The sequence below is a fragment of the Conger conger genome, chromosome 8 (genome assembly GCF_963514075.1).
Source record: "Conger conger chromosome 8, fConCon1.1, whole genome shotgun sequence".
Classification (NCBI taxonomy): domain Eukaryota; kingdom Metazoa; phylum Chordata; class Actinopteri; order Anguilliformes; family Congridae; genus Conger; species Conger conger.
The window spans coordinates 59288065-59315010 of record NC_083767.1 but is presented as its reverse complement, the minus strand read 5'-3'; the positions used below and the strand labels follow the sequence as shown (position 1 = coordinate 59315010).

Sequence of the window (26946 nt, the reverse complement as noted above, 5' to 3'; positions counted from 1 at the left end):
AAGTGCTACGCTAAAGATTGCCACCTGATGTATGTTAGGATACTAATCATGGACAGAATTGAAATGAAGCCAGCCTTGTTAGATGATGATTAATTCAGGTCGTCTGAAGGTGACCGCGGAGCCTCTAAAGTGGGTACCACTTGTACGAAACACTGGCATGATTACGGCTCGTCTCCTGGGACAGCCAATCTCCCGAGTTGTCAGGTTTTATTTTTTTTATTATTTGCGATGACTGACAATACACACACACACACACACACACACACACACACACAGGTCTTGAACGATGGCCTGAGATTCAGAGGAGAACAGAGAAACGGATTCAAGGTGAGCGGGAGGATTTACGAGGGGCAGTAACGATGAGGAAGGGAGCGTGTGTGGAAAGGAGAAGAGGCCAAACGGACGGTAGCGGTAAACTGACGGCGTTTATATCGTAGCGCTTTTATCCAAAGCGCTTTACAATGAATGCCTCCCGTTCACCCATTCGCACACACGCGTATGCCAAAGGGGTCCATACTGACAACCCTCTGACCATGCACGAGAAGCAATAAAAATTCCCCGGAACAAAAAGGGCTGCAAGGCCTGACCTACTGAAACGTTTTAGAAAACGTGTTTAACCAGCACGTCAAAGTGGTGAACCTGACCCTAATTTTCACAACATTTCATCATGAACAGCTGATCCAGACCTCCCTGCATACCACAGCACGTGTCGTGCTGTACATGCATGTAGCATGTGTAGTACTGTTCATACGGAGGGCTGTAGCGTAGTGGTTAAGGTTACATGACTGGGACCCACAAGGCCAGTGGTTCGAATCCCCGGTGTAGCCACAATAAGATCTGCACAGCCGTTGGGCCCTTTGAGCAAGGCCCTTAACCCGGCATTGCTCCAGGGGAGGATTGTCTCCTGCTTAGTCTAAAACTGTACGCCGCTCTGGATAAGAGCATCTGCCAAGTGCCATTAATGTAATGTAAGAGAAGATATTCTTTCCTCGCCTGCTTTTTTTTTTTTTTTTTTCTGCCATATTGCATGTTATCCACCTGAGCCAAACTTACGAGAAGGTGCATAAGCAGACGGGAGCATTGGTCCCGGGTAGAAAAGGGTGTTGTTTTCGGGCGAGCGGCGTCGAACGTGGCTGGAGAGGACGGGGAGAGCCAGATGCAGAGAACAGGTGGTAGACGGCTCGTCACACTGCTCGGGATGGGAAGATGGGGGCGACATTGGCTCAGGCAGTAAGAGCAGTTGTCTGGCAGTCGGAGGGTTGCCGGTTTGATCCCCCGCCCGGGCTGTGTCGAGGTGTCCCTGAGCAAGACACCGAACCCCAAAATGCTCCTGATGAGCTGGTCGGCACCTTGCATGGCAGCCAATCGCCGTCGGTGTGTGAGTGTGTGTATGAATGGGTGAATGAGAAGCATCAATTGTACAGCGCTTTGGATAAAGGCGCAATATAAATGACAACCAACCAAGGGCAGGTTTCTCAGATCAGTTCAGGGGTGGTGATGAGGAAGGCCGAATATTGGGCAGAAAGTGAAAGCGACTGAACCAGGAGGTGGGGGAAACGAGTGAGTATCTGTGGCGGGGGTGTTGCATAATTAATGCTGCCGTTGTTGCTGTTAGAATACTTCTTTTTTTTTTGGTGAGGGCAACGCCGTTTAGAAGTGGTGGTTTCCCCTCTAGCAGAATGCAGATTGGCTCTCAGGCGTGTGCGAGAGTGCAGGACTGAAAGCAGCCACCGCAGTGTTCGCGCTAACGAGGCTGAGGGCCAGGGTCAGGAGATGTGCGAAATGAAAGTAGCGATGTTGACGTATTGGACCCGAGCAGGAGTTGGCGTTCGAAAGAACCGAGTACAGAAGTGGTTCAGTGTTCAGCCAAAGAAAATGTGTCTAAATTTGGTTGGGAATGTAAAAGGGAGGTGATAGCTGAGAGAGAGAGAAAGAGGAATTGAAAGTCAACAAGCACGTCTACCATGGCTGTGTCTGAAATACTATACTATAGGCCAGGGGTCGGCAACCCTGGTCCTGGAGAGCTGCAGGTTGTAACAACGAAAGCCAGCACACCCTGCGGCTCTCCAGGACCGGGGTTGCCGACCCCTGCTATAGGCATACATTACATTACATTACATTACATTACATTACATTACAAAGCATTTAGCAGACGCTCTTATCCAGAGCGAAGTACAACGAAGCGCAGATCGAACTCAGGAACAAGTGTGAAGAGGACCCTAGAGAATGAAGAATACATCAACTCACTAGCATACCACGGTTGGCAGCTAGAATATCCCGAGTACAACAATACAATATCTAATGCAATACAACACTATCTTACTGTTTAGGACGTCAAAATAGTATTGGTATGTCCAAAACCATAGCTGCATAAGAGAGTGTGCTACGCGGATGACACACGACATGAATAGTGAAATATCAAAAGTGTGCGAACACTGAACTCTAGTTTGGCACGAGTATCCCACGGTGCATTGCGCTAGGTCACGACCCAGGCAAACAGACGGGCGGTGTTCAAACCAAAGTTAACTTATTTAAACGTGAGTATTACCTTTAACTTTGCTTTGCGGAACGTAGTTAAAATTAATGGATATATTTGCGTTTTAAATCCTTTTTTTCTGTTTTCATTACACAAACTCAAATCAGCTAGCTGCCGTCATTAACGCGCACTGTGTTTAAAGTGTCGCCATTCTATGACGACGTAGTTTGTCCGAAAATGTATCTTTCTTTGTGCTCATATACAAAAAAAAACGCCTTATGTACGCCAAATGATAGTATACATGTGTGGTGTGTAGTGTTTGATTCCGGACGCAGCTAATGTGTATCAGTTGGCCTAGAGGGAAAGAGGGAAATACTCTGTTTGCTTCTACACGCTGGTTACATGGATGGGTATGTTTTTCCCATGAAGATTACAGACTTGGCCAATGCCATCTCCAAGCCCAGTGGTACCCTGGGTTTCACAACTGTACTCGGCTGCGGTCAGTACCTCCGCCGATGTGGTTATGTAATGACATCCGTCCCGTTGTCCACCTGTGACCGACATATCTGGAACAGAAATGCTCGGATTGCCATGAAATTTCCTGGACACGTTCATTTTCTCAAGAGGACGAAACCTGACTTTGGTCACCTTTCCTCTAGCGCCATCGTCAGGCCAGAAATATATTGAAAAGTAATGTCTGGATTTACAGAACAGGCATTTGCTGTGCACATTCATGTAAGGGGAGCCTTCTTTCTAGTTATGCCTGTTAAAGGCCCACACGCATGTTTTTTTTTCTTTCTCATCATCCTGGAGCTTTTAATTTGGGTTGCATACTAATCCCAGTAAAACCAGTACAATTCTGGTAGAAGTATTCACATTTTAGGGTCTGGCCACTATTTTCCCCAGCTGTCTGTGAAAGGATTTCCTACGTGACATGATGTGTGTTTTTGCATAATTATCGGGTGATCGGATGCTAAATGTTAACACAGAGGGGCGACGGGGAATTGGACTCTGTCGGTGGGGTTCGGGACTTCTCAAAAGGCCCACGTCACTGCTTTTTGCGAAGGTTTTGTGTGTGTTTTAGATACTAAAACGCGGAAGAGAACGCTGATGCCTGTGGGCCTTTAATGTGAAATTATATCAATGTGTGCTGTGTGTAGTTGTTACTGTGTTTCCGCTTCAAACTGACTGAAAATCTCTTGAGGACAATAAAAGCCCTACTCTAACCTGCACAGACGTCAGTTTCACATGTATAAAGATGAAGGACTCTAGGAAAGTAGGCAGCTGCCCTGTTGGCCTGTATCAACCTGCATATTTGTTCCGCTTCTCTCCCTTCTCCCTCCCTCTCTCCTTCCTTCTCTCCCTCCTTCCCTCTGTCCCTCCTTCCCTCCCTCTCTCTCTCTCCCTCCCTCTCTCCTTCCTTCCCTGTCCCTTCTCCCTCTCTCTCTCCCTCTCTCCCTCCCTCTGTCTCTCCCTCCTTCCCTCTGTCCCTCCTTCCCTCCCTCTCTCCCTCTCTCTCCCTCCCTCTCTCCCTCCACAAGGTGGTGTGCAGGTGACCTGCGAGTACATGGCCCACCAGGAGGGGGTGCTGCAGGAGGAGCTGATGCTGGTGAGCGAGAGCAAAGAGGACGCCTGCCTGAGAGTGCGGGTGCACGCCCGAGTCATGGGTAGGTGCGGTCTCCGTGCCGACCGGCCTTAGCCTGAGCCGGCTGCCAGTAGGAGCCAGTGGGGGGGGCGGGCGGGGGGGGTCCGGGTTTTTTTGGGGACAGTGGGTGACCTGTAGGCCTAACCATTGTAATTAGCCGTCCAAATGTAAAATGTAAAACGTTCCCATGACGAGAGAGTGCCAGGAGGCTTCAGCCGGGAGAGCGGGCTGTCGTGCGCTGTGCTGCGCTGCCCTCTGCTGGTCAAGCTCTTCATTTTTTTCCTGAAGTTATTTGCTGTGCTGGAAATAAACATGAGCCACGGTTATGTGGCGTTAAAGGTGGGGGTAGGCGATCTTTGGGGGGCGTGCGCCGAATCTGGGCGGAAGAAGAACGATTTTGAATGTATACAACGGTGAAAAAGCCACCCCCTCCTCTCCAGTCAGCCTCTTGGGGACGGGCGGGTGAGCCACCCTGCTGGCTGAGAGCTGCCCTCGTTGGATTTTAGCTACTGGGAGAGTCGCAGATATCGGATTGTAGAGCAGTTGGTTTGTTGCTAGTTGTCTGAATGTGAGGAGAATTTCACCCAATATTACCCCCCCACCCCCCACCCCCCCCCCCAAAAAAAAAAAAAAAGCCTACCCCAGCTTTAAGTTCATTTTTTTTTTTTTTTTTAAGAGGAAATGAATGTTGCCTATGTGCACTGTAGGGGAGGTAATACTGACCCCCCCCCCCCCCCCCCCCTATTTTCTGCAGATCGGCACCATGGGACGCCCATGCTGCTGGAGGGAGTGCGCTGTGTGGGGGCGGAGCTGGAGTACGACTCGGAGCACAGCGATTGGCAGGGGTTCGACTAGCCCCGCCCACAGCGCCCGCAGCGCCCAGAGCGGCCTCTCTCTCGCACGGGAACACGCCGCACACGCATGTACATCCCGCCTCACGCTCCCACGCTCCCCCGACACCGCGCTTATGAACCGGCACTCCACAAACACCGCCGCGCTCCCACACATCACCAGAAGAGCACTGACTTATTCCTTCTTCGCCTTCGCTGCTTGCACAAGTCCGGTCAGGAACCGAGAAGGCGGCGGTCGAGAAGGCTTCCGGTGTTACCTTTTTGCGAGCGAATGCGCTACAATGAAAGTAAAAAATGACTTGTTCTCGTTTTGATTTATTTTGATTTCTTTTTCTTTTTTACATCTGCTTTCACCTTAAATTTTGTGTGTGTTTAGTTCTGTCCGTTGTGTTAATTCACCAGCCCCCGTTTCCGGCTGACCGCCAGGTGGCACCTGAGCTCAGTCAGTGAGGTGAGGGAGCCGTGCTCCTACCTCGCCTCACCGACACACCGACCTGCAGTTCCCTTAACTGCCAGCAGGTGAACTCAGGCCGTGATAGCCCACCCCCTCCCCACCCCTTTCCTTTCACATTGTCTGCCCATCTTCTCTTCTTTGCCCATAGTGTCTCAGTCAATCAGAAATATTGTGTTAGAAGTGGTGAGCTTGGTTAAGACAAAAACAAAATTCTGTGTGTGCTGATTTGTTTTGCTGTTTGTGTGTGTGTGTGTGGTGCGTAGCTGTGTCCCGTCACACAGGAAACGTGCTTTGCAAAGTGCCTGTTCCATCCACCAGAGTTCTCCACCGGTAGTCCCAACGCACCCTGCCCTGGCGGGGCGTGATTCTGTCTTCCCCAAACGGCTCTGAGCAATCTTTGTCATTATTATTATTATGTTTTAAAAGCTTGGCAAAGCAAGCTCTTACAAACTCTCTCCGGTTGAGTCTCATTGAGCTTGGCAGGCGGAGTAGTTTAGAGATCTCAAGGACAGCCGTGTTACCCACGCACACGCGGCGGTGTCAAATGCACTTTTGTAAGTCGCTTTGCCTAAAAGCATCTGCCAAATTACTACATCGTAAATTGTTTCCACTGGCAAAAATCACCACTTTAAAAGCAGGAAATTTCGCCCTCTCTTCCTCCAACAGGCAGCGGGTCTGTATCTTGTGATACTGTCGTAATTTTTCTTTTTTTTTCTTTCTGAGTGCTGCGGTTTTAAAAACTGGGGGTAATCCAGTGCCATTGTTTGAAAGATTTATAGAAATGAATTACAGAAAATTCTGGAAAATACAGATGGCTGGCGGCACTAATGGTGTTGCTACTGCTGTCCATTTTGGAAATCAAAGAGGAAATTTAAGAGATATTAAATCACAACATTGGCTGTGTGAGACCTCCCTGTCAGCAAAGGGCTCAGTACTGCAATTCAGCCCCTTTTCTTTCTTTAATTTGTTGTTTTATGTACTTGCCTAAATATGAACAGTGTGCTGAAATCTCCTGTGAAAGAGTGATGACCCCAGGTTTCCAGGGAACGGCTCCACGGCCATTCCTCTCTGCAAGCACTGAACGTTTCCTAGCCTTAAACGGAGAAGAAATGTCCCTTCTTTTAGGGGTGTAAATATTTGTTTCGTTTTCGATGAGTTTCAGTGTTTACGTGTCGTGAATACACTGCTGATTCTGCGTTTCTGATTGGCCTGCCCTTTGGATGATGGACGGAGAGATCAAATCGCTCTGATCAGTGTCGTACGGGCGGTGGGGCATTGACTGACCTGCTGTGGCTGCCCCAGGCCCAGGGAGACCTGTACTGTGAACGGGGGCTCTCTTTATTGGCCGTGCTGTTGGTGGGAGAGGAGCACCGTAGACCATTATGTAATTGTGTCCCTCTGTCTGAAAATCTGTCTGAAAAGTGCTGTTGGTTCTGTCTGTTGTACGCCGTTACACTCCTGTTTCCATGCCCGCTTTTTAAAATAAAAATGTTCAAAAATAAATCGAATGCTCGGCTGTTGAATGTTGGCAAAGTGTGTGCGTCTCTCCCTCTAGCACACGGGTGTCAAACTCCGGTCCTGGAGGGCCGCAGTGTCTGCGGGTGTTTGTAGTTTCACTTTTCAATAGCCAATTAAGGCCTTGAGAACAAGGTGTGTGGACTCTTTAGCAAATGAAAGACTTTGAAATGGATCTCTCTTGCTGAAACACACCAAAAACCAGCAGACACTGCGGCCCTCCAGGACTGGAATTAAACCTGCAGACACTGCGGCCCTCCAGGACTGGAGTTAAACCAGCAGACACTGCGGCCCTCCAGGACTGGAGTTAAACCAGCAGACACTGCGGCCCTCCAGGACTGGAGTTAAACCAGCAGACACTGTGGCCCTCCAGGACTGGAGTTAAACCTGCAGACACTGCGGCCCTCCAGGACTGGAGTTAAACCTGCAGACACTGCGGCCCTCCAGGACTGGAGTTAAACCTGCAGACACTGTGGCCCTCCAGGACTGGAGTTAAACCTGCAGACACTGCGGCCCTCCAGGACTGGAGTTAAACCTGCAGACACTGCAGCCCTCCAGGACTGGAGTTAAACCTGCAGACACTGCGGCCCTCCAGGACTGGAGTTAAACCTGCAGACACTGCGGCCCTCCAGGACTGGAGTTAAACCTGCAGACACTGTGGCCCTCCAGGACTGGAGTTAAACCTGCAGACACTGCGGCCCTCCAGGACTGGAGTTAAACCTGCAGACACTGCGGCCCTCCAGGACTGGAGTATGACAAACCTGCTCAAGCATGTCATGCCATACAGCAGAAAAATTGTAACGTCCCGACAGGAAGTGGATCCGAAGCCAGTGTTGATGCTAGTGTCGGGGCTCGTTTGAATGAAAAGAGGACATGGTAAAAATGGCTGTAAATGACAGCCATGTTTGATTACATTGGCTCTCAATGAACTCTGCGTTTGCAGATATTGTGTGTATGTATTTTCTGAAGCAAATCATCACCTTACATACAATCCTTAATCACTCCCTACTCCCCAGCTAGACCACTCCCATACCCCCCCACCCCCCCCTTCCAATATCCCTATCCCTCCCTAATTGCACTTATGATGACTATGTTTAGAACAGCACTTCATGTGTATTTTACTAGTTGTGGATGTGATGCTTTAACTTGTGGATGAACCTATGCACTTGTAAGTTGCTTTGGATTAAAAGCGTCTGCCAAATGACTAAAATGTAAATGTAAATAACTAAACTATAATCAGTGACCACTTTCTAGGTACATCTTTCTCGTACTGTCTATCTAGCGCCTCCCTCTACCCCCTGAACACCCTCAATTCGTCATGGGATATGTCTTGAGAAGGTTCTGGAAACATTCCTTAGAGATTCTGGTCCATGTTGACATGATGGCATCACACAGTTGCTGCAGATGTGCACCACATCCCAGAGGTGCGCCATTGGATTGAGATCTTTTGTGATTGTGGAGGCCAAACTCTTAAGAGGTACACTGAACCCGTCGTCATGTTTGTGGAACCAGCAAGAGATGATGTGCTTTGTGACCTGGCACATCATCCGGTTGGAAGTAGCCATCAGAAGACGGGTAGACGGTAGCTTTAAAGGGATGCACAAGATCAACAACAATGCTCAGGTAGGTGGTGGTATTTACATGGTGCCCACACCGTTACACAACTACCACCAGCCTGGTCTGATGACACAAGACAGGATCAATTGAATCGCGTTTATAGCTGATTCTGACTGTACCACCTGCATGTTGCGGCAGAAATCAAGATTAGTCAGGTCAGGCAGTGTTTTTTCCATATCTTCAGCTCCTGTCTTCGTGAGCCTGTGCCCACTGTAGCCTCAGCCTCCTGTTCTTGGCTGATGGGAGTGGAACCCAACGTGGTCCAGTGCTGCCGTCGCCCATCCATTTCAAGGTTCGACGTGTTGCGTGCCCAGGGATGATCTTCTGACACTGCCGTAACACGCCAGTCTGGCCATTCTCATCCGACCTCTCGTTCATTTTCGTTTCGTTTACTGACCGTTCTAGAGACCGATGTGCGTGACAGTCCCAGGGCATCCGCAGTTTCTGAGATGCTCGCGCCACCCCGTCTACCACCGACAATCATTCCACAGTCGCTCGGATCACATTCCTTCCACGTTCTGGTGTTTGGGCTGAACTGAACCTCTTGACGGGGTCTGCATGCTTTTGTGTATTGAGTTGCTCCCACACGATTGGCAAATCAGATGCTTGCATTAATGACCTGGTGTAAAGGTGTACCCTAATAGAGTGAGCGTATACATCACAGGCACAAAGTCCAGGGGTCCTAAAGTGAAAGTCCTGCCATGTGTTTCTTCTACCTGTGAACTGCTGATTTCGCTCATTAGATCTACCTCATGGCTGAAGAATTGTGCTAATGGGCAAATCCAGGTGACTGGAACAAAATACTGAGGAGGACTTTTGCTTTCTGAACCTGGATTTCCACCTCTGGTCATAGGATCTGATTGGCTTACCTTACGGTTTGCCAGTATAGCAATGTCATTTAGAATAATGTCATGAACTTGCAGCTCCGCCTCGATAAAATGACAGTGAATAACTGTTGTACAGTTAGTTTCAAAGGTGAAATGATTGCCGGATGGAAACGGTAAATGTTTTGCCGTGCTTATCGGCAGGGACCTGCGCTTGAAGCCGATGATGTGATTGCAGTGCTGTGACTTCCTTGGCACTGGGATCAAAAGAGTCTTTAAATTGTTACAATTTAGATTAAATTACATGTCAGGAGGCTGGAGCATTCTTGTGCGTCCTCTTCAACCTGAGGCGGCTGAAGCCGTAAGCCACGTTTGAAACCTTATACTTAGCATACTGCTCGTGACAAATCAATCTTAAATGTATTATGAGTAGTATGCGGTTTCAAACTCCGCCGTAGTCGAGGTGCTTCCTCGCAAGATGGAAGGATATAAGACCCGATCTGTAACCACAGGTACAGTTCTTACACTGAAAATGTGCCATAAGTGCCATTTACACGATGTATGTTTTTAGAAACATTTTATGGTTTTGATTTTAAACTGGGGGCGGCACGGATGGTGCAGCGGGTAGCACTGCCGCCTCACAGCAAGGAGGTCTTGGGTTCGAATCCCTGTCGGCCGGGGCCTCTCTGTGTGGAGTTTGCATGTTCTCCCCGTGTTTGCGTGGGTTTCCTCCGGGTACTCCGGTTTCCTCCCACAGTCCAAAGACATGCAGGTTAGGCTGATTGGAGAGTCTAAATTGCCCATAGGTATGAGGGTATGAGTGAATGGTGTGTGTGCCCTGCGATGGACTGGCGACCTGTCCAGGGTGTATTCCTGCCTTTCGCCCAATGTATGCTGGGATAGGCTCCAGCCCCCCTGCGACCCTATTCAGGATAAGCGGGTTAAGATAATGGATGGATGGATGGATGGATGGATGGATTTTAAACTGATCAAATTCAATGTGTCGTGTCACGAGTAACGGAAGGTTATGAAGGACAGGGTCGAAGCCGCAGGGTTGAATGTGATCCAGTGAATCTGCACCGCATTGCCAAAGCTTCTCATTTAAAGTACTTAAAGCAGTATTTTGCAAAAGTCTCATTGGAAATCTGAATGTATATCAAAGGGTTTGAAAGAGACTAGGTTAATTAATTACTAGGTAAATTACGTAAGTCTTACAAATAAGAAACAAATAAGAATCTAAATTGCTGTTCTCACTCGAGGAGAGTCTTTTTAACAATCTGGCATCACCGTTTTTGCAGTTTTATTCTATGATAGGCAACAATAATTTCAGACATCGACTCAACCACAATTGGGGCAGAGTGGATGGAAATGGCATCAAATAATATAAGTTGATACTTTTTTTGTGACAATTTCTTTTTCGGTAATTGTTACCTTTCATACAAAAGCTGACGTTTTGCCGTAATGGAGACAGAACTGAAAGCTACAGCTAACGCAGCTTTAAGCACCTGTAAGTCAAACCTGAATTCCTTCGATAAATATCAGACTACACCAAAGTCCTGCACATTCCTGTGAGCGAGTACCAAGCAGCATGGGAGTGGATGAGTCCGGCAGGGGGCAGGTGGGTATAACTTGTGAAGGGGGGTTTGTTTCTACCAGGCCCCGTCAAAAAACGAGTCCTGGGATCAGAGGGGATGTGCCCTACAACACCTCATCACTGAGAGCAGCAGCCCAGCCTCCCCTCCTGTACGCCCCTCCTACCTGTGACCACACGGCTGTTCCGTCATCAGCAGAACAGCATGGTAACCTCCTTTTGCACGAGGTGGCTTCTTAGGATACCCCTGGAGCTGGTTTCGGAGTCGCCGCCTCCCCTCCCGTGCAGGCACGGTCGTTCTCCTTCTTTTATTCTTGGTGGTCTCTCGGGGCCCGGGTGGCATCAAAAGCACGGGACGCTCCCGTCCAAGCGCAAATTAAAACTTCTCCGGCGTAACCCGGGGCACTGTGCCTGAGGCCCCCGCTTGTCTTACTTTGCAATTAGCAAGTGGGTACAGGGACCGCTCCCTGCCACGCTCCTGTCCCTCCCACAATCTCATGATGTTCAGTGTTTTTTTTGGGGGTTTTTTTTTTTCTATTCGCTCTTTTACAGGGCTGATGTATGACCATCTGTTCCCTTACTTTAACCCCCCCCCCCCCCCCCAAGATATAAACATGCGTCTGGCGAGTCACATCAGGATTGGGACAGGAGAAATCAGGCCTAAATCTCGATTGGTGAGGGTTTTTTTTTTTTAATTGGAGTCTCCAAACTGCCTAGACACGTATTAGAAAAAAAACAATGCAGAATGCTCAATTATCAGGGGGGATTTGTCCAGTGTTGTGACTTCGCTCCATTGTTTCTAAGCGCATCAGCCACAGCTACAATAATCTGTATCCAGTCAAAAACTAAAAAATTATTTTCAGTGAGGGAAAAAAAGCTTCCACTTTCACTGTGTCTGAGCCTCTGTCTTAGTAATATTTGGAGTAATTCTGACTCTTGGAAAACAAACCCCAAAGCGTTACCTTTCAGCATCATTATGCCTGTAGTCAAAAGGGTTCAAGAATAGTAACCATTTTATTTTGGGTTTGTCATTTTTATTTCAAAAAAAGATAATCGGTTTAATCAGTAGTGGACAGAATAATTAACATCTTAATTGCGGAAAAACTTATCTTATCAAGATGAAATCTTATCAACTTGTTTTGAGTGTGATAAACTCACTCAAAACCTCATTACGCAATGCATTTTTATGAATGTACACTTACCATATGATGTCAGCCAACAATGTCAGCCAGCAAGTCATTAAGACATCTCTGAATTGATTATGAAGTTGGCCTAGTGCATGTTTAGATGGTTTGAACATTATTATTATTATTTTTTTTTTTTTTTTTTTGCAATTAACATACATAACGGATATGAAGATTCGTGTTCTGCATAGCCTACACTTTTACATTCAATTTCAGTTATTTAGGGGCGTTCCTTAAAAGAGTTGCGTCTTAATTACCGTTATTATTTTGTATACTGTAAAAAAGAAAGTATTTTGCTGTGTAATTCTGAAAGACAGGAGAAGACGGTGACAAAGAATGGCGAATTGCGAGTATGGCATGGAAGTGAATATGTACGTTGTTAGGCTACTTTAGGCTGAATACAAAAAAGATATTGAGAAAAATCCGACGGCCTACGTCTATTTCTGATTCATCGATTAAGTGGTATTTTGTACGTAGGGCCAATCTTATAAAAAATAAGCCATGTTACAAATATTTAATTAAACAATTTAAGATATGGTTGCCGATATGACACTAAAGGAAATCTGTAGCTACTTAGAACCCCTGAGTCCTGTGTTAATGACCCCGTAAGGCAAGAGTGAGAGAAATTTGTTCGTAGCATTCTTAATAGCCTAATTAAGGCTATATGGACGAAGTACAATACATAAAGCTAGGCTACCCTGGGGTCACAGCTTTAACACTTCAGGAAGCCAAGGGGAAAGTGGACATTGCTACTTTAGCAATGGACATGCGCGCTTTAATATATTTATAACATCCGTTAGATGCACGCGGTTCCACGTTTTTCGTCCTCCCATTACAGACTAATTTAGCTACATTAAGTTGCGATACATAAATATCGCAACCTAATTTACATTAAATGTTAATCCAGAAGACGGAAAAAAATAATTAATTTACAAATATGCAGTTTTAGACGTATATTCCAACAATATTCCAAGTTTTTTCCTGTCTTCATTTATCTGCCTAGGAATTTATTTTAGAGTGTTAAAGCAGGCCATGACTTTAAAAACATGACAAATGGCAAATTAAAAATGATTTTCACTTCTTGTAACCTATTGTAATGTACTTACGTCTATTAGATACGATGGGCTAGGTAATTCAATTAATATATTCTGGATGAGCTATGTTTTTTACTGTTCGTACAAGCTTAGCTATGTCCCCAAACATAATTAAAGAACTATATTTTGCAGATGTGATAATCAATTAGGCTATACATGCTGCATATCCCAATAGCATTTTTTTCAAATACGCACATTAAATTAGTATACAGTCTGCGGGAATACAGATGTTCCATATTTTAAATATTTACTTGCATCAATTTACTTTGTTTCTTTTTATGAAGGAAGAAAAAGTTTTGCTTTCATTTTAATGAAGTAAATAGGCTACACGGGCTATACCTACATATGTGACTAATTCCTCCCAAAATAGTTGCAGTTTCTCTAGAAAATGGGTAGTGCTCTTCCCAGACGCTAGCCTACAGATCAACGGCGGTAAGACTGGAGTGATGGCGGATTTTGGGTTCTAGTTGGTTTGGTTACTCTTGTACAGCCAATTTAAAATGCAAATTATTTTTTTGGCTATAGGCAGGTTATATAAAATATGGGCTACGCTCACTGTTAAGGAAAATTGATTCATTTAAAAACTCAGTCACGACAGCCCTTGACTCTTTGTTCGTGTTAGGCGACGTATGAACATTTCCAGAGGCACATACTTGCTGTAGTTTTCATTGTTTCTTTGTACTGAAATATACAAAAAATAAAAAATTAAATGCCGTTCTCCTGTGGTATTGATTCGCATAAGCTGTCGTGGGCATCTTCGTGTAACTTATAGGACACGTGCCTTGTACAGCAATCGTATGATTTAGATTTCAAGGGTGGTGTTTTCGAAAACCATTCTTACTTAACTTGCCACGTAAAAGGCGATTGATCATTTGCGATTGATCCAAAAATACACGCAAAGAAGCACGGTAAAAACTACCACATATAGCGAAGACATACACTTCGGGCCCTGCCCAGCTGTTTCCGACTCGAAAAATATCCGCGAAACAGAGAATCGTTCATTTAAACTACCGCTGCATATCCGCCCACGCATTGTTTGAAAATAAAGTCAAAAATAATTATAGCCTAGATCCATACTAGCAATAATTTACGCCGGGATCACACTTAATCGCACCATTATATAATTAGAATAGTTTAACTAAGAGTATTTGTATATGTCAAATACATTCATCGTTTGATTCCACTATGGCCAGAGTGAACTCATATAAAATATGTTAAGAGTTTTACACTATAAATTTTGTGTTCCATTCATTACGATAACACATCACACGTATTTGAAATATTTCATCATTTATTAATAGGCTATTTTCAATTACATCAAATACACTGGTTTTGCCCACATATTGGATACATAAATGCATTATATGTCGTGTGCTGCAAGACCTGCGTCTAAATAATACATAGCTATGGTAGGCTACATGAACTGTTGCCCTATACCAATTATTTTTATGGAGACATTATCCTTTTGGACACCAAAGGATGTAGCGACTTTGGCAACGCCCTTTACAACGAACTGAAAGATCATTTTGTAGATCTGATCTGTAGGAATCGTTTTCGCGAAACAGGGTCCCTGTGATGAACCTTTGTCGGTCGGCAAAGCAAGACGTGCCCTGAATAATGAAAATCATGAATCGCAGCATTATTTAAGCAACTTGGTCAAACATAGCTAATGGACAGAAATGCTTTTTTGCTTCATCTGTGAAATATAAAAACAGTGTGACAGCGTGAGCAGTTAAATCTAATTATATAGCCGACACAGGTTTTCGTCGTTTGTTCTCTTACGCAGTAGCCTACAGCATCTATAAAACAAAATTATGTGGTGGGATTAACATATCAACGTGGCAAGGTTTTGTCGCAATTTGTAATCTTTTTCTGAATGTTTTATGAAATGCAATAATCAGAATTGGGAAGAAAAAGAAAGAACCCCCCCCCCCCCTCCCCCATAGCATATAGGCATTTAAAAGATGATGTTAGCTTGCACCATAGGTAATTGTACTGAGTGCAGAGAACTATCCACACTTCTGGATGCTACGTTTCTATAGCTTCAGGAGGAACACTAATGCAGCCACCCACAACAACCACAGATGCAATTTGAGAAACTTTCTATAAAAGTATTATGCTCTGAGAGCAGAGTGATTAGAAGTAAAACAAGCTGCGGGAATAGAGTCTACCACCAGAACTTCTAGTCTGTGAGGGATTGTGTATACATAAAATTTAAGTTTTGCAAGTGAACTATCAATTTCTTGTGGGGAAAAAAATGAAAATAATAAGAGGTTGGGCAGGACTTTAAACCAAATGGCCCTGAACACCCGGGTCATACAGCAAAGCACTGACGAAGAGATCTGAATGTGGCCTGGCCAATTCACATCATCTCCGCATGGGTTAGTCTCATCAATTCAGTGTGAAGAAATGCCTCAAAAAAGAACCCTTGTGCACCTGTGAAACCTGAGTTATAGAGTTCCCTTCTTCAGACTTCAGAAGACCCATACCTGCATTGCCACCGCCATTGTAGCACAATTTTGGAAGCATTCAAGTGCAGTGTTTACAAAGAAGAACTACAGTGGTCTTAAGCATTAAGATTAATTTCTAAAAGGTACAATAGGTAAGAATTATGTGTTAAAACATTGTTACAAGACCATTGTAAATTCCTTCCTATCGTTGAAAAAGGCTCACTAACATGTTGCCTCACCCTCTGCCTGTCCTTAAATAGTCCTTAAATTCGGGTTTCAAAATATACAGTTGACGGTAGAGATAAGAGATAAACAGTGTTGTGGTTTGAATGCGTGTGTTGCTGCTATTCCTCTCTTGACCGTTGGAAGTCCAAAATGACCTATTGGACCTTTAACTGAAAATACCACCTTTGCCCCCTGTTTAACAGGAACATCACATCAGGCACCTTCAAGGACTTTCTAAGCACATTCACCGCACGTAACGTTTCCACATTCAAGGCTTGCAAGGGGCCGCACGTCAGAGAGCAGCACCTGAGCGCGCCACGCAGACGGCACCTCCAGTTCCCCGTCAGCGAGGGAAAAGGGAGTGTGACTGCAAGAATGGCCGCAGGAACGAGCCTGAGTTGTAAGCGAAGGGCGATCCAGGAATTGGGCACGGACAACCCCCGTGGAGGCGGGGAGAGAGGGACAGATGAGCCGGGGGGGGGGCGAGCCCGATTACTCCGCTGACCCGGTACACTCTGCGGCGTGGTTATCCCTCCAGGACAGGAACCTTCCTCCGATGGTACCTTGTAGTTGAGGGAGAGCTGAATGAGCACGGAGGAACGGGCCCTGCGGTGCAGTGGCCCTGCAGCAGTGCACAAGTGAATCTGAGTAACTGGTGGCTTCAGGTTTAACTTTCTGTGCATCCCCAGACTAACTGCACTGCACACGCTAACAGAGAACAGAACACCTGTAAATCAGAGTGCTTCTATACTCAGTTTTAACAATAAGCAGTCTCTTTTTATCCTTCGTCAAATGCAAAATTCTACTTTATAAATTTTCCACCAAATATGAACACGGTGGTGTTGTACCTTATACAAAGGCTTTAGAAATAATGCAAAGGAAAGACCTGAAAAACAAATCCCTATGATTTAGGGGTATGGTAACCTCGATAGTGTAGTCATTAACCGATTATTAACCGAAGATTACGCATGTTATTCACTTGATGTTCATTCACAAGATACAAAAACACGCACAGCTTTTCATATGTATGCAATATAGTGCATAGAGTGTAGCATTATCAATGAAAACCCCCCTCATCCAATAAATATGCACACATCAAAAAGGATGAGACACGTAGTTCTATTAAAACAGGAAAGCAAAAGTACTGTAGATGCACTTCACAAACCGAAGAGACAAGACATGTATTTGACTGAATAGAAATCCAAATATAAATTAAATAGGTGTGCGTAGCCTACACTTCAGACCCGTGTTCCTCTATGAGGGTACTTCATGAGGTTTTTTTCGTAGAATAATCCATCAGGTTGTATTATATTATATGATATAATATATATCATGTCTGAAATGTCTGAAACACTAAAATAATTTCTTCATGAACAAATGGACATGCATGCAATGCCAATAGGCTTGTAGGCTACAATGTGTGTGCTTTTGTCAGAAATAGTCGCTGCATAAAAAAAAGAAAAAAATCATACTGATTATATAACATAGACTATGGCGGACTGATATAACAGTCGTAGTGGGAGATTCATCGAATCCTTATTTACTGCCATGTGTCGCTACGTCGTCGTTGTGGATACAGCCTAATCCACGGTTCGATAAATTGCCAAAAACACAAGAGCGCGTAAACTGTTTTTATGAAATATCACTGAAAGGACACGCTCGTTTTTAGCAATGCATCCAACATCTAACACATTCTACTTCAACACAAGTTCATATGCAGGAATTTGTACGATAAACAACATAGGTATATTTGTGAAAATGTTAGGATAGCCCCATGGCGCAAAGACGCATATTTTTATTATTATTATTATTATTATTATTATTATTATTATTATTGTGTGTCAAGCAAGTCCGCAAACGAGGCTACAACAACTAGGCTTATTTAGCTACGAATTGTTTTAGTTAGCTCTCTGCATCGTCTAGCCTTACTGAACCGTGATTAGCAAAGGAACATTTATTATTTAATCATTATGTTAATTGCAGGCTATTCTAACCTATTAACAATATTTACCGAATTTGATTCAGTTGAGTTTACCACGCAACGAAACACATCACTGTAGCACACATTTCCCTGATCTACAAGCTTAGTCGCATATCTACAAAACGGAACATAAAAATATAGTATTCTCACCATAACATTTTAACCATTTATAGCGTCTACTCTCACCATTTACGCCGACATAGCTACATGTAGCCAACATGTCGTAGTGACTGGTTTTCCAGATTTAGATAAATAATTCGGGTTTCCCGGCCTCTGGATAACGGTGATCATCCAGCCTTATACGTTCACTCCCTTCCAAACGAGAACTAGTTTACCAATCACCTTCGTAGCTGCTCAGACAGGAAATTACGTAGTTGCTTACAGTCAATTTAAAAATGCACCGTGCTGCTAGTTTCGAGGAGGAGATATTAATGTTCATGTCAGTGTTCTCCAGTCTGCTAGTTTAAGTATTTGAATGCATTGATTTTTAAGTATTAAACGTTATGCAAATAGGCTGTTATTAGCTATTTAACCCGGACATCCCATCCCGCCCCCGTTTAAACTGTATTGTGTAAGCTGACCTTTTTTCTTTTTTCATTCCCCTTTCAATTCGTTTTTCTCTCGCCGAGAGATAGTGTACCGTTAGGCCTATTCCAAAAAGAGAAGACACTGCAGACCTTGAGATTCATAGCTATATGAACATCCTATCCGAACGCTGCTGAAACGGAGTCCTGAGTGGGTAGCTAAAACTGCCTGCAACCCACTTATACCGTAGCTTGAGAAAGTTTCCATTCGTGGATGTGTTGCCTTTAATTGTAACTGTTGGTTGCGCCGTCTTCCAATTGCTTTGTACGCGGCTAAGGGAGCACCTCCCCGCGCGCCCTACTGACAGACCTGGAATTGTCTGTAATGTGTACAATGTGCATTTTTGGTTGAACGCGGTCCTGTAACTGGGGAGGGTACTCCGGCTTGTCCACGGGGCCCCCTCCTACATCTTCTGCTCCATCTACGCCTGCTGCTTCAGCGTCGGATTGAGAATCATGCCGAAGCACTTGGACGGATACTCGGCTCCTTCGTGGAGCTTCGTGGCTGGTTTGTGACTGGATGTTTTGGCGATTAGCTATTTGCCTCATCTTCCAAACAACAAACAATATTTATATCGTAATTCAAGCCGCGGTGAACAAAAAAAAGGGATTACATAATATTCATTCAATGTTTGATCAGGCCACGAGTATGGGCGATGTTGTCGCCGAGGACAGAAACCACCACTGTGGATCCACCTCGCTCTGTCGCGATCGGGCAAAAGACAAGTGCCGCACCGAACTTGGGAATCGGTCTCCAGTGCAGAGCACCACCGACACCCCTGGGACATCCGCATCCACTCCGACCTCTTCCAGCGAGGATGGGCATGACAAACTTTTAGGAGTGGATCCCGACTACTGCAGAAGAATACTAGTAAGAGGTGAGTGCAGTCGACTTGTCGAAACATTAATGAAAACAGTCAAAATATCCTCATACTTTGTATAGTGAGCATTAAACCATCGATCTGTTTTCATTGATTTAATCTTCTGTTAAAATACGATATAAGTAGGCTACAGGTTCTAATAAACCTAGCCTAATTATTGTTTCCTGTTAATACAGTATTCTGTTTTAATGATACTGTCCTTGGTGAACAACTTCTCTTTTGTTTGAAAGTTTTTGAAAACTACAGCCTATTTTATGGAACTTTATAATAGCCAATTTAGTTTTATATAGCTACTATGTGTTTACAGGTTAAACAATACAGCACAGGCTTCAATTTAATATGTATACAATTTAAGTATTTTCATTGTATGCTTCCATGTCTTTTTTTCCCCCATAAAAAATACTAGACTACAGTGTACACAATATATTTTTTGTTGTTAATTATTTTCTTTATGTAGCCTGCAACGTTTTTAGTGCAAATATTTACACATATTGATGATAAACAAAAGGCCTGTACACAAGTGTGTGGAGAAAATAGTGGACACTGAAGTAGAACTTTCTAACACTGAAATATTGCCTTGAAAAAATATCTATAATAAAAAAACTTGTGTGAGTAAAAAAATATATACACAGGTGCTTCTATTTTTGTGTTTGTGGTCTATGGATTACTCTTTTTATTGTAAGATAAGGTAGAATAACTTTTGAAAGTAAGCAGTATTGCAACGTTAAACTTTGTTTGTTTTGTGATTTAGTTTGTGTTACACATTGTGTAACGCCCTACAGATTGTATAAATAATATTCCTTATTTCAGACAGATATATTCAGCTAGAATTTCAAATGAATTAAAAATGTAAATAAGTATGAGCATAATGGCTATGTTTATAAATTGGTGGGAGGGATTTCTAATTATTTTTAGACTATTTGTTTTCAAACTTAAACTATTGAGTTTCATTTTTATTATTTTTTATTTTAATTGTTTTTAAAAAGAGCTGGTCTGGATGCTAGACTTGAGATTAATGCATACTTGTATTTTAGTGAACTCTTTCAGAATAAATATAAATATAAATGTATATGTTTATATGGCCTTTATATAGCTCTTATATAGTGGGTTGATAAGTGTTTTGTTGTGGTAATTTAGCTAGGGAATATCTTTATTAAAATGTTATAGCTATTATTTTGTATTATGTAGGTAATAATACGATAGTATGCGTAGTATATATATATGTAATATAATGAGCTAATACTTGTACACATGTGATGTGTGGCCCTTTTAATGTTGTTATTGTAAAGTTGTCCATAGGTCAGGTGTAAAGCTCCTATCCGATATACCGGGTGAGATATTTCTGTTCAGTACCATTATGGTAATTGGCATGAAACTAATTGGAAGGCCAAAACTCATCGGTTACTGACTCCCATAAGAATTTCGACATTATGAGTTTTACCTTTGGTATGGGGCAGTGACCGACGAAACTGTGTTTCTTTTGGGTAAAAGACACTACATCCTTCTTACTCACAATAGCAAAATGAAAGGTGAATCGCTGGAAGACAGTTAACCTCCAGATTCACCAGTAAGCGCTGGAGCAAACATTAGCTTTATTATATTTCTTTCTTTTTTTTTTACTATTTTATAACTTTGAATAGTTTACGTCTGCATTTCACTAAAATTAAGTAAGGTAGTAAGCCAACAATGAAGCAATCTCTTTTCCCGATGTCGATAAGCTTAGGCTCTGCAAGTACAGGGACATTTATGTGATACTGATGTCATATATTTGTATGACAGTGATGTTTCTGCACTCGTTGGTAAGGGAGGCGATACTATTTCTAGTACGTTTAAAAAAATGTTTTGTGTCAAAACGTTCCACCAAGGCCCACACTCTCAATTGGAGAAGTCAGGGAGGGAGTAGCCTAATGCATTTTGGAGCTACACACCCGCACAGCTCTCCTCAGACGCACACTAAGGTGTGCAACAGCCTACATAATTCAGTTTAATACCGACAGTGGGGGGAGGAGATAAACGCCCGGCAATAGTAGCAATGATGGGACACGTCTATGGACCGAGGCTGATTGGATGTGCTGAGGGGGGATATGAACGGTTTTGGCAGAGTTGCCCGGGACACGTAGCTTAGCTCCGCAATCCTCCGGTGTCACTATTTGTTTTTAAAGCCGAGGATTGAATGCGCTGGATACCGTGTGCGAAGCCGGGGTCACGCAAAGGTCAGCAAGTCTATCCAGTACTCAGATTGATTTGATATGAATCGGAACAAAAAAAAACTTCACATAAATGTTTTGCTTTCTACCCAGACTTTAACATTTATATCCAATGTTGTTACTCGCCCCCCTCCCCCCCCCCTTTTTTTTTTTTAAAAGGTAATATTTGCTGTTTGAATTACCACCAAGGCTGATGTGGTTGCTAAAACTGGAAATTTGATGGTGAGACAAGTGCACATGAATGATTATAAAAACCAATAAACAAATTATACAATTCAACCATTTGGCACACGCCATATGATACAATGAAAGGTGAAATGGGCTGAAAAACGACTTCATAAACAATTGTAAGAATTACCATCATTTAAATTATTAGAAATTTAAATCAATCATGACTGTTGTTTAAATTTAAAATAACATCATTTATTGTGTCTCGGAGATCACAAGGCTCTACGTATTTAAATGTTTTGATTGAAGTATTCCCACTGCTGTTTGGTCACTGAAAAATGTGAAATATGTATTTGTAATTTTCCGCAGATGCCCTCATCCCTTGCAAAGTAATTTATTTAACATTTTGTGAGTTGAAAAAATTATGCATATGCTATTTAGACTGTAAATTCTGTATAAATACTGCACTCCACGTACAACACAGCAGGCCCACTGCAGATTCAGTTATCCTCTGTGTAGGCTGTATTCTAAGGTTTAGGCTCTTCTTGACAGTTTAACGCCAATTGTTGCTTTGTATGAGCGCTTTTGAATGATCTGCATGAATATGACTTTATTTTCATGATGAGTGTTGTATCATACAGATAGCAGTTTACTATTGGCCCTGGCTGCTTTTGAAAGAAAAAATAAACGAATTATCTCTACATTTGAAATATGTGCTGCATTTTACATGATGATACACTTCTGTATATTATTTTTGATATCTCCTAGAAATTGTACAATGACAAACAAGTGATTTCACTGCTTTGGTTCTAAAAAAAATATTCATGCTATATTGTGGCTCACTGTTCGAAATCGTTAGGCGTCGGATTGCCTCCGAATAGATGGCCTTTCAATCTCCAGGAGTCATGACCGTACAGATGTAGTCTACATACAGCCTATTTTTTCTTGTTGTTTGCATGGACATTACATTATTTTTAGATTTACATACACTATAAATTATTTTTAGATCTACTTTTATCTGAATGAGTCTAATAATTGTGCAAATAATACTGAGGTATACAACCATATTTTGTGCTATTGACAAGGTTGCTAGCATTCTCACGCAAACCCAAAATGTGAAGTTTTTACGCACTTCGATTGTCCTATAATGGGCCGTTGTTCTGAATTTTCATTCAGTCTTAGCGCAAGCCAATTAGTTGGACTGCCTTTTTATGAGGAATAGCCCACTCGTCATTTTTACAGGACGTCCAAAACACGTTACGTCCTGAGAACGTATTTCAGTTTCCTCACTGCTCAAACTGTGTGGAAAGTCTTGAGTTCGTTGCTTTCCATGTGATATAATCTTCCAAAGTAACAGCCTGGTTCCGTTCAGCGAGTAGGCCCATGCGGTACACACAGCTCACACGTAAAGACGCCAGTGGCCTATGCCTATTATACCGTTTAATCTTTTGTGAACTGCGGAAAGTAAAACCATTGTTTAATGGTGATGTTATATAATACGACGTTGAGCTTATATTCTTTCTCGTTTTTTGTGTCCTACTTTATGTTGTTACGTAAACCGCTAATCATAGTATACGCGCTTTATGTTGACTGCATAATTTGATAATGAACCTTAAAAAGCGATCTTTCGGAACAGCAAACGTTCTGTTGTTCTTTGATTACAATTTACGATGTAAACTGTAGACATGCGAATTCTGTAAATTTTGTGCTATTTCATCTTGGTTCTGAAAGATATATGGTGAGAAATGCGGTTAGGTACAATTAGTTGAGACAAAACAGAAAGGCATTTAATTTGGTTCAAACAAGGGACGGCTGATGATAATGCATTTGGTCTTTCGTAGGCTACTGATGATCCTGTTGGCTACTATAAATGTCCATCAACTTGCGCACCACGACGGTTGGAAGCAATCCGGTGCTTCTTTTGACTCACGCCACAGTATTCACGTATTTCTGTAGCCTATTTGTTGTTTTTGCTGATGTTGTTTTTTACATTATTGTTGCCCTTATGTATGTTTGCGAAGCAATTTCTTCCAGGCATCCATTTAAACCCAGTAGGGTCCCCTACTGCATTCCCGTTGCATTCAATAAAGTTTCATTTTATTGAAATGTGTTACACATATTTACTTCCCCTCTCTGTTTATATTTTAAAAGGAATTGTGGGTGGATATGCGGTTATAATTCCCTAATTCCACAACATAACACAACCATATAGACACGCCAATCCCGTAGGCCTATTTAAGTACGATAGCCTACCCTAATATTGTTTTTGTTTTATATTCGTGCACATTTTATGATACGCTAGGCATATCGTGCTTCTTTGAACATTTACAATTTGTAGCCTTTTTTTTCAGATGCGAAGGGGACAATCCGGGAGATCGTTCTACCAAAGGGTCTTGACCTCGACCGACCAAAACGTACACGTACCTCTTTTACTGCGGAGCAGTTGTACCGTCTTGAGTTGGAGTTCCAGCGGTGTCAGTACGTGGTTGGCCGGGAACGCACAGAACTGGCGAGACAACTCAACCTCTCGGAGACACAGGTTAGAAGACCGATACAATAGCCTACCTGATTATTTTTTTAATTGCCTACTTACTGTTTCAATAGATTAAATTATTAAAAATAAATCGTGAGGGGCACTTGAGCCGTTTCTGGGGGTGAAATAGTGTGATAGACCTAAACATGCGGGTTTGAACACCTTTGGGGCAGTCTTTCGCTAATATATATATTTCAATTATTGACATTTTATTTATTTATTTATTTATTTATTTATTTATTTATTTATTTATTTATTTATTTATCAATTTATTCATTCATTCATTTGTAAAGAACATTGTGCAGAAATGTCTGAGAAGTTGTCAATTAGGCTATCATTTTTTATATTCGATATTTTTCCTTTCCTCCGTTTCCCGAAGTTTAAATTCTAGCTTGTAGGCTTATGATGTGTGTGTGTGTGTGTGTGTGTGTGTGTGTGTGTGTGTGTGTGTGTGTGTGTGTGTGTGTGTGTTTGTGTGAAGCTAATGTCTTGAGAAAGGAGGTCTTCTTTCTCAACGTTTTCCCATAATGAAATGTTGTATTGGCTATGATCAATGTTAAAATGAGTTCCGGCATTGACTTACATTTTTGTGATTATGTCAGGGGTTCCCTGTTAACGGGCCTGGTGAATTCATTCATTCAAAGTCATGGTTGCGGGGGTGTCATGCACTTGGTTGCTATAATCTGTTTTGTTCACGTGTGGACAGTTCTGAAAAATGCCATTCTGCAACAATTTGTTGTTTTCTTTGTTTGATCTGACGCCTTTATCAAAAGCTGAATTGTGAAAAAAATTATCCTTAAAGGTTGTTTAAACATCTGGTAGGCGACAGCTCTATCAAATGTAGCTATTAATCTCCACTGTATCGATTACTAGCTGAACTTCTAAAGCTAACTTTTTAAGATTGTAGTTGTACACAATGAGATTCCATTGGTTGTATTTTTTTTTTTTTTTTTTCAGAATTTAGACTTCACGTCTAAATTTCATTGAATTTGAATTTGCTCGCCTTTTGCAAATCAGTATTATAGCTAAATCAGTTGTGGGTGCTTTGTAGCATTAACTGCGACTTGACTTAACCGTCGTATAGATTGCAGGTTAAGCAATGCATGCCACAATTACTACACTCTTGCTGCAGTCGCTGGCTGTGACTCGTCATTTTGCTTGCCGCAGTCTCTCGTTTGACCCGCAGCGCTGTTTACGTCAACGGGCACGTTTTTACAGAAGAGAAGCTCTTTTGTTGGCCGCTGTTTTTCCCTAGTTTTCGTTCTGACCAACCGTTCTTTTAGGTTTACTCAACAAGCCATCAATACAATAATTATGTCTAGGCTACTTTCGGTGCGTATCAGTTTCTTAAAACGATTGGATTTCATCGATGACGTAGCCTAATGACAGCCTACTACTTCAGAATCGGTTATGAACGCAGAGAGAAACTGTCTGGCGTAATTGGGTTACGCAGTCATGCTTACATTCTTACAACACAATGCTATAATCACTTTCCGATTATTGTAACGTCACATTACTTGTAGTAGTCTATTTAAATAAAACAAGATTAAATAAAAAGTGGCCAAGTGCTGCATTAATGTCTCTGCAGAACAACTTGGCTGTTGTTGTTTTTTGGGTTTGTTTGTTTGTTGTTGTTTTTTCGGGGAAATCTGCTGTAGCCTGGGCGCTAGCCTATATTAATAACACTGAAAATCGTTTTAATTGTATACCGAACTTTTAAAGATGAAAAACACAGACATAATATTTCACATTTATTATTTATATTAAGTAGCCTATCAATCATCTTCTAGTGTACAAGAAATGAGAAAAAATAAATACGTTGTTTAGCCTATATGATGCATGACCGTCATATATTATTATACTCAGCACTGAAATTGCTCTGGCCCCAAATACTTTAATTAATCAAAGTTTGCTGTCGCATGGTTGTTTATTTCCTGTAGTCCAACCTTTTATATTTGCTCTTTGCTGTATTGCAGTTAATAGCCGGATGCCTAACATTTAGGAATTGCACCCCAATAAGAGTGACGTTGACTAGTGTATTTCATGTGTTCCAAAATAGCAAAATCCGAAAGATAGAAGACCTTACTTTTTTAATGCGTGAATTCATAAAACACCTCTACAGTCACCTATAACAGTGAAAAAAGCAATCATTTTTAAATAACCCACAAAAAATCTGAACACCCACCTACTGTCTGTTGTTTTCTTATGCAGAATTAAATCGGTCATTCAAGACGCTTAATGTGTTTCTGGGTGGCATAACTCAATTAAGAAAACAATGCAAGTTTAAATTGCTCCTGATGAAAACGAAATTATATTCTGCTATCCCTTATTTAGGCATGATTCGATTTCAACTATTTCTAACATCAAATCCTTATCCTTATCTATCCCCACGCATATCCAGTCGTTATGAATGTATGATGTATTGCATCTCAGTTTGTGTCTATATGTAGAATATTGGGTTTGTACCAGGTATTTAGTGCACACTGAAATAGCTTCCCTTCTCTGAATTTGTGAGTGCGGTGTAAAATTATTTAAAATCAATGGAAAATTGGTTATGAATTCAGGCCTTTTTCAAAATGAAAACAAAACATCCTTACAAAGATTTTTTGACAAAGTGTTATTATAGCAGCAATTCCTCTTTTAAAGAAGAGGCTGACAATTGGCTT

The 26946-nt window shown here is 42.5% G+C and overlaps 2 protein-coding genes across 3 annotated transcripts in view; both read left to right on the top strand.

Annotated features, from left to right (window-relative positions):
• Nucleotides 1-6929, top strand: part of adissp (adipose secreted signaling protein) — a 32872-nt gene extending 25943 nt beyond the window's left edge. For both annotated transcript variants that reach the window (XM_061252564.1, XM_061252565.1), the window contains exons 5-6: nucleotides 4018-4143; nucleotides 4876-6929. In XM_061252564.1, coding sequence (XP_061108548.1) covers nucleotides 4018-4143; nucleotides 4876-4976 — 227 coding nt within the window. In that variant the 3' untranslated portion in view covers nucleotides 4977-6929. The remainder of the gene's footprint in view (nucleotides 1-4017; nucleotides 4144-4875) is intronic.
• Nucleotides 6930-19119: 12190 nt separating this feature from the next.
• Nucleotides 19120-26946, top strand: part of vax2 (ventral anterior homeobox 2) — a 39867-nt gene continuing 32040 nt past the window's right edge. Inside the window, exons 1-2 of the mRNA XM_061253270.1 lie at nucleotides 19120-19369; nucleotides 24099-24286. Coding sequence (XP_061109254.1) covers nucleotides 19120-19369; nucleotides 24099-24286 — 438 coding nt within the window. The remainder of the gene's footprint in view (nucleotides 19370-24098; nucleotides 24287-26946) is intronic.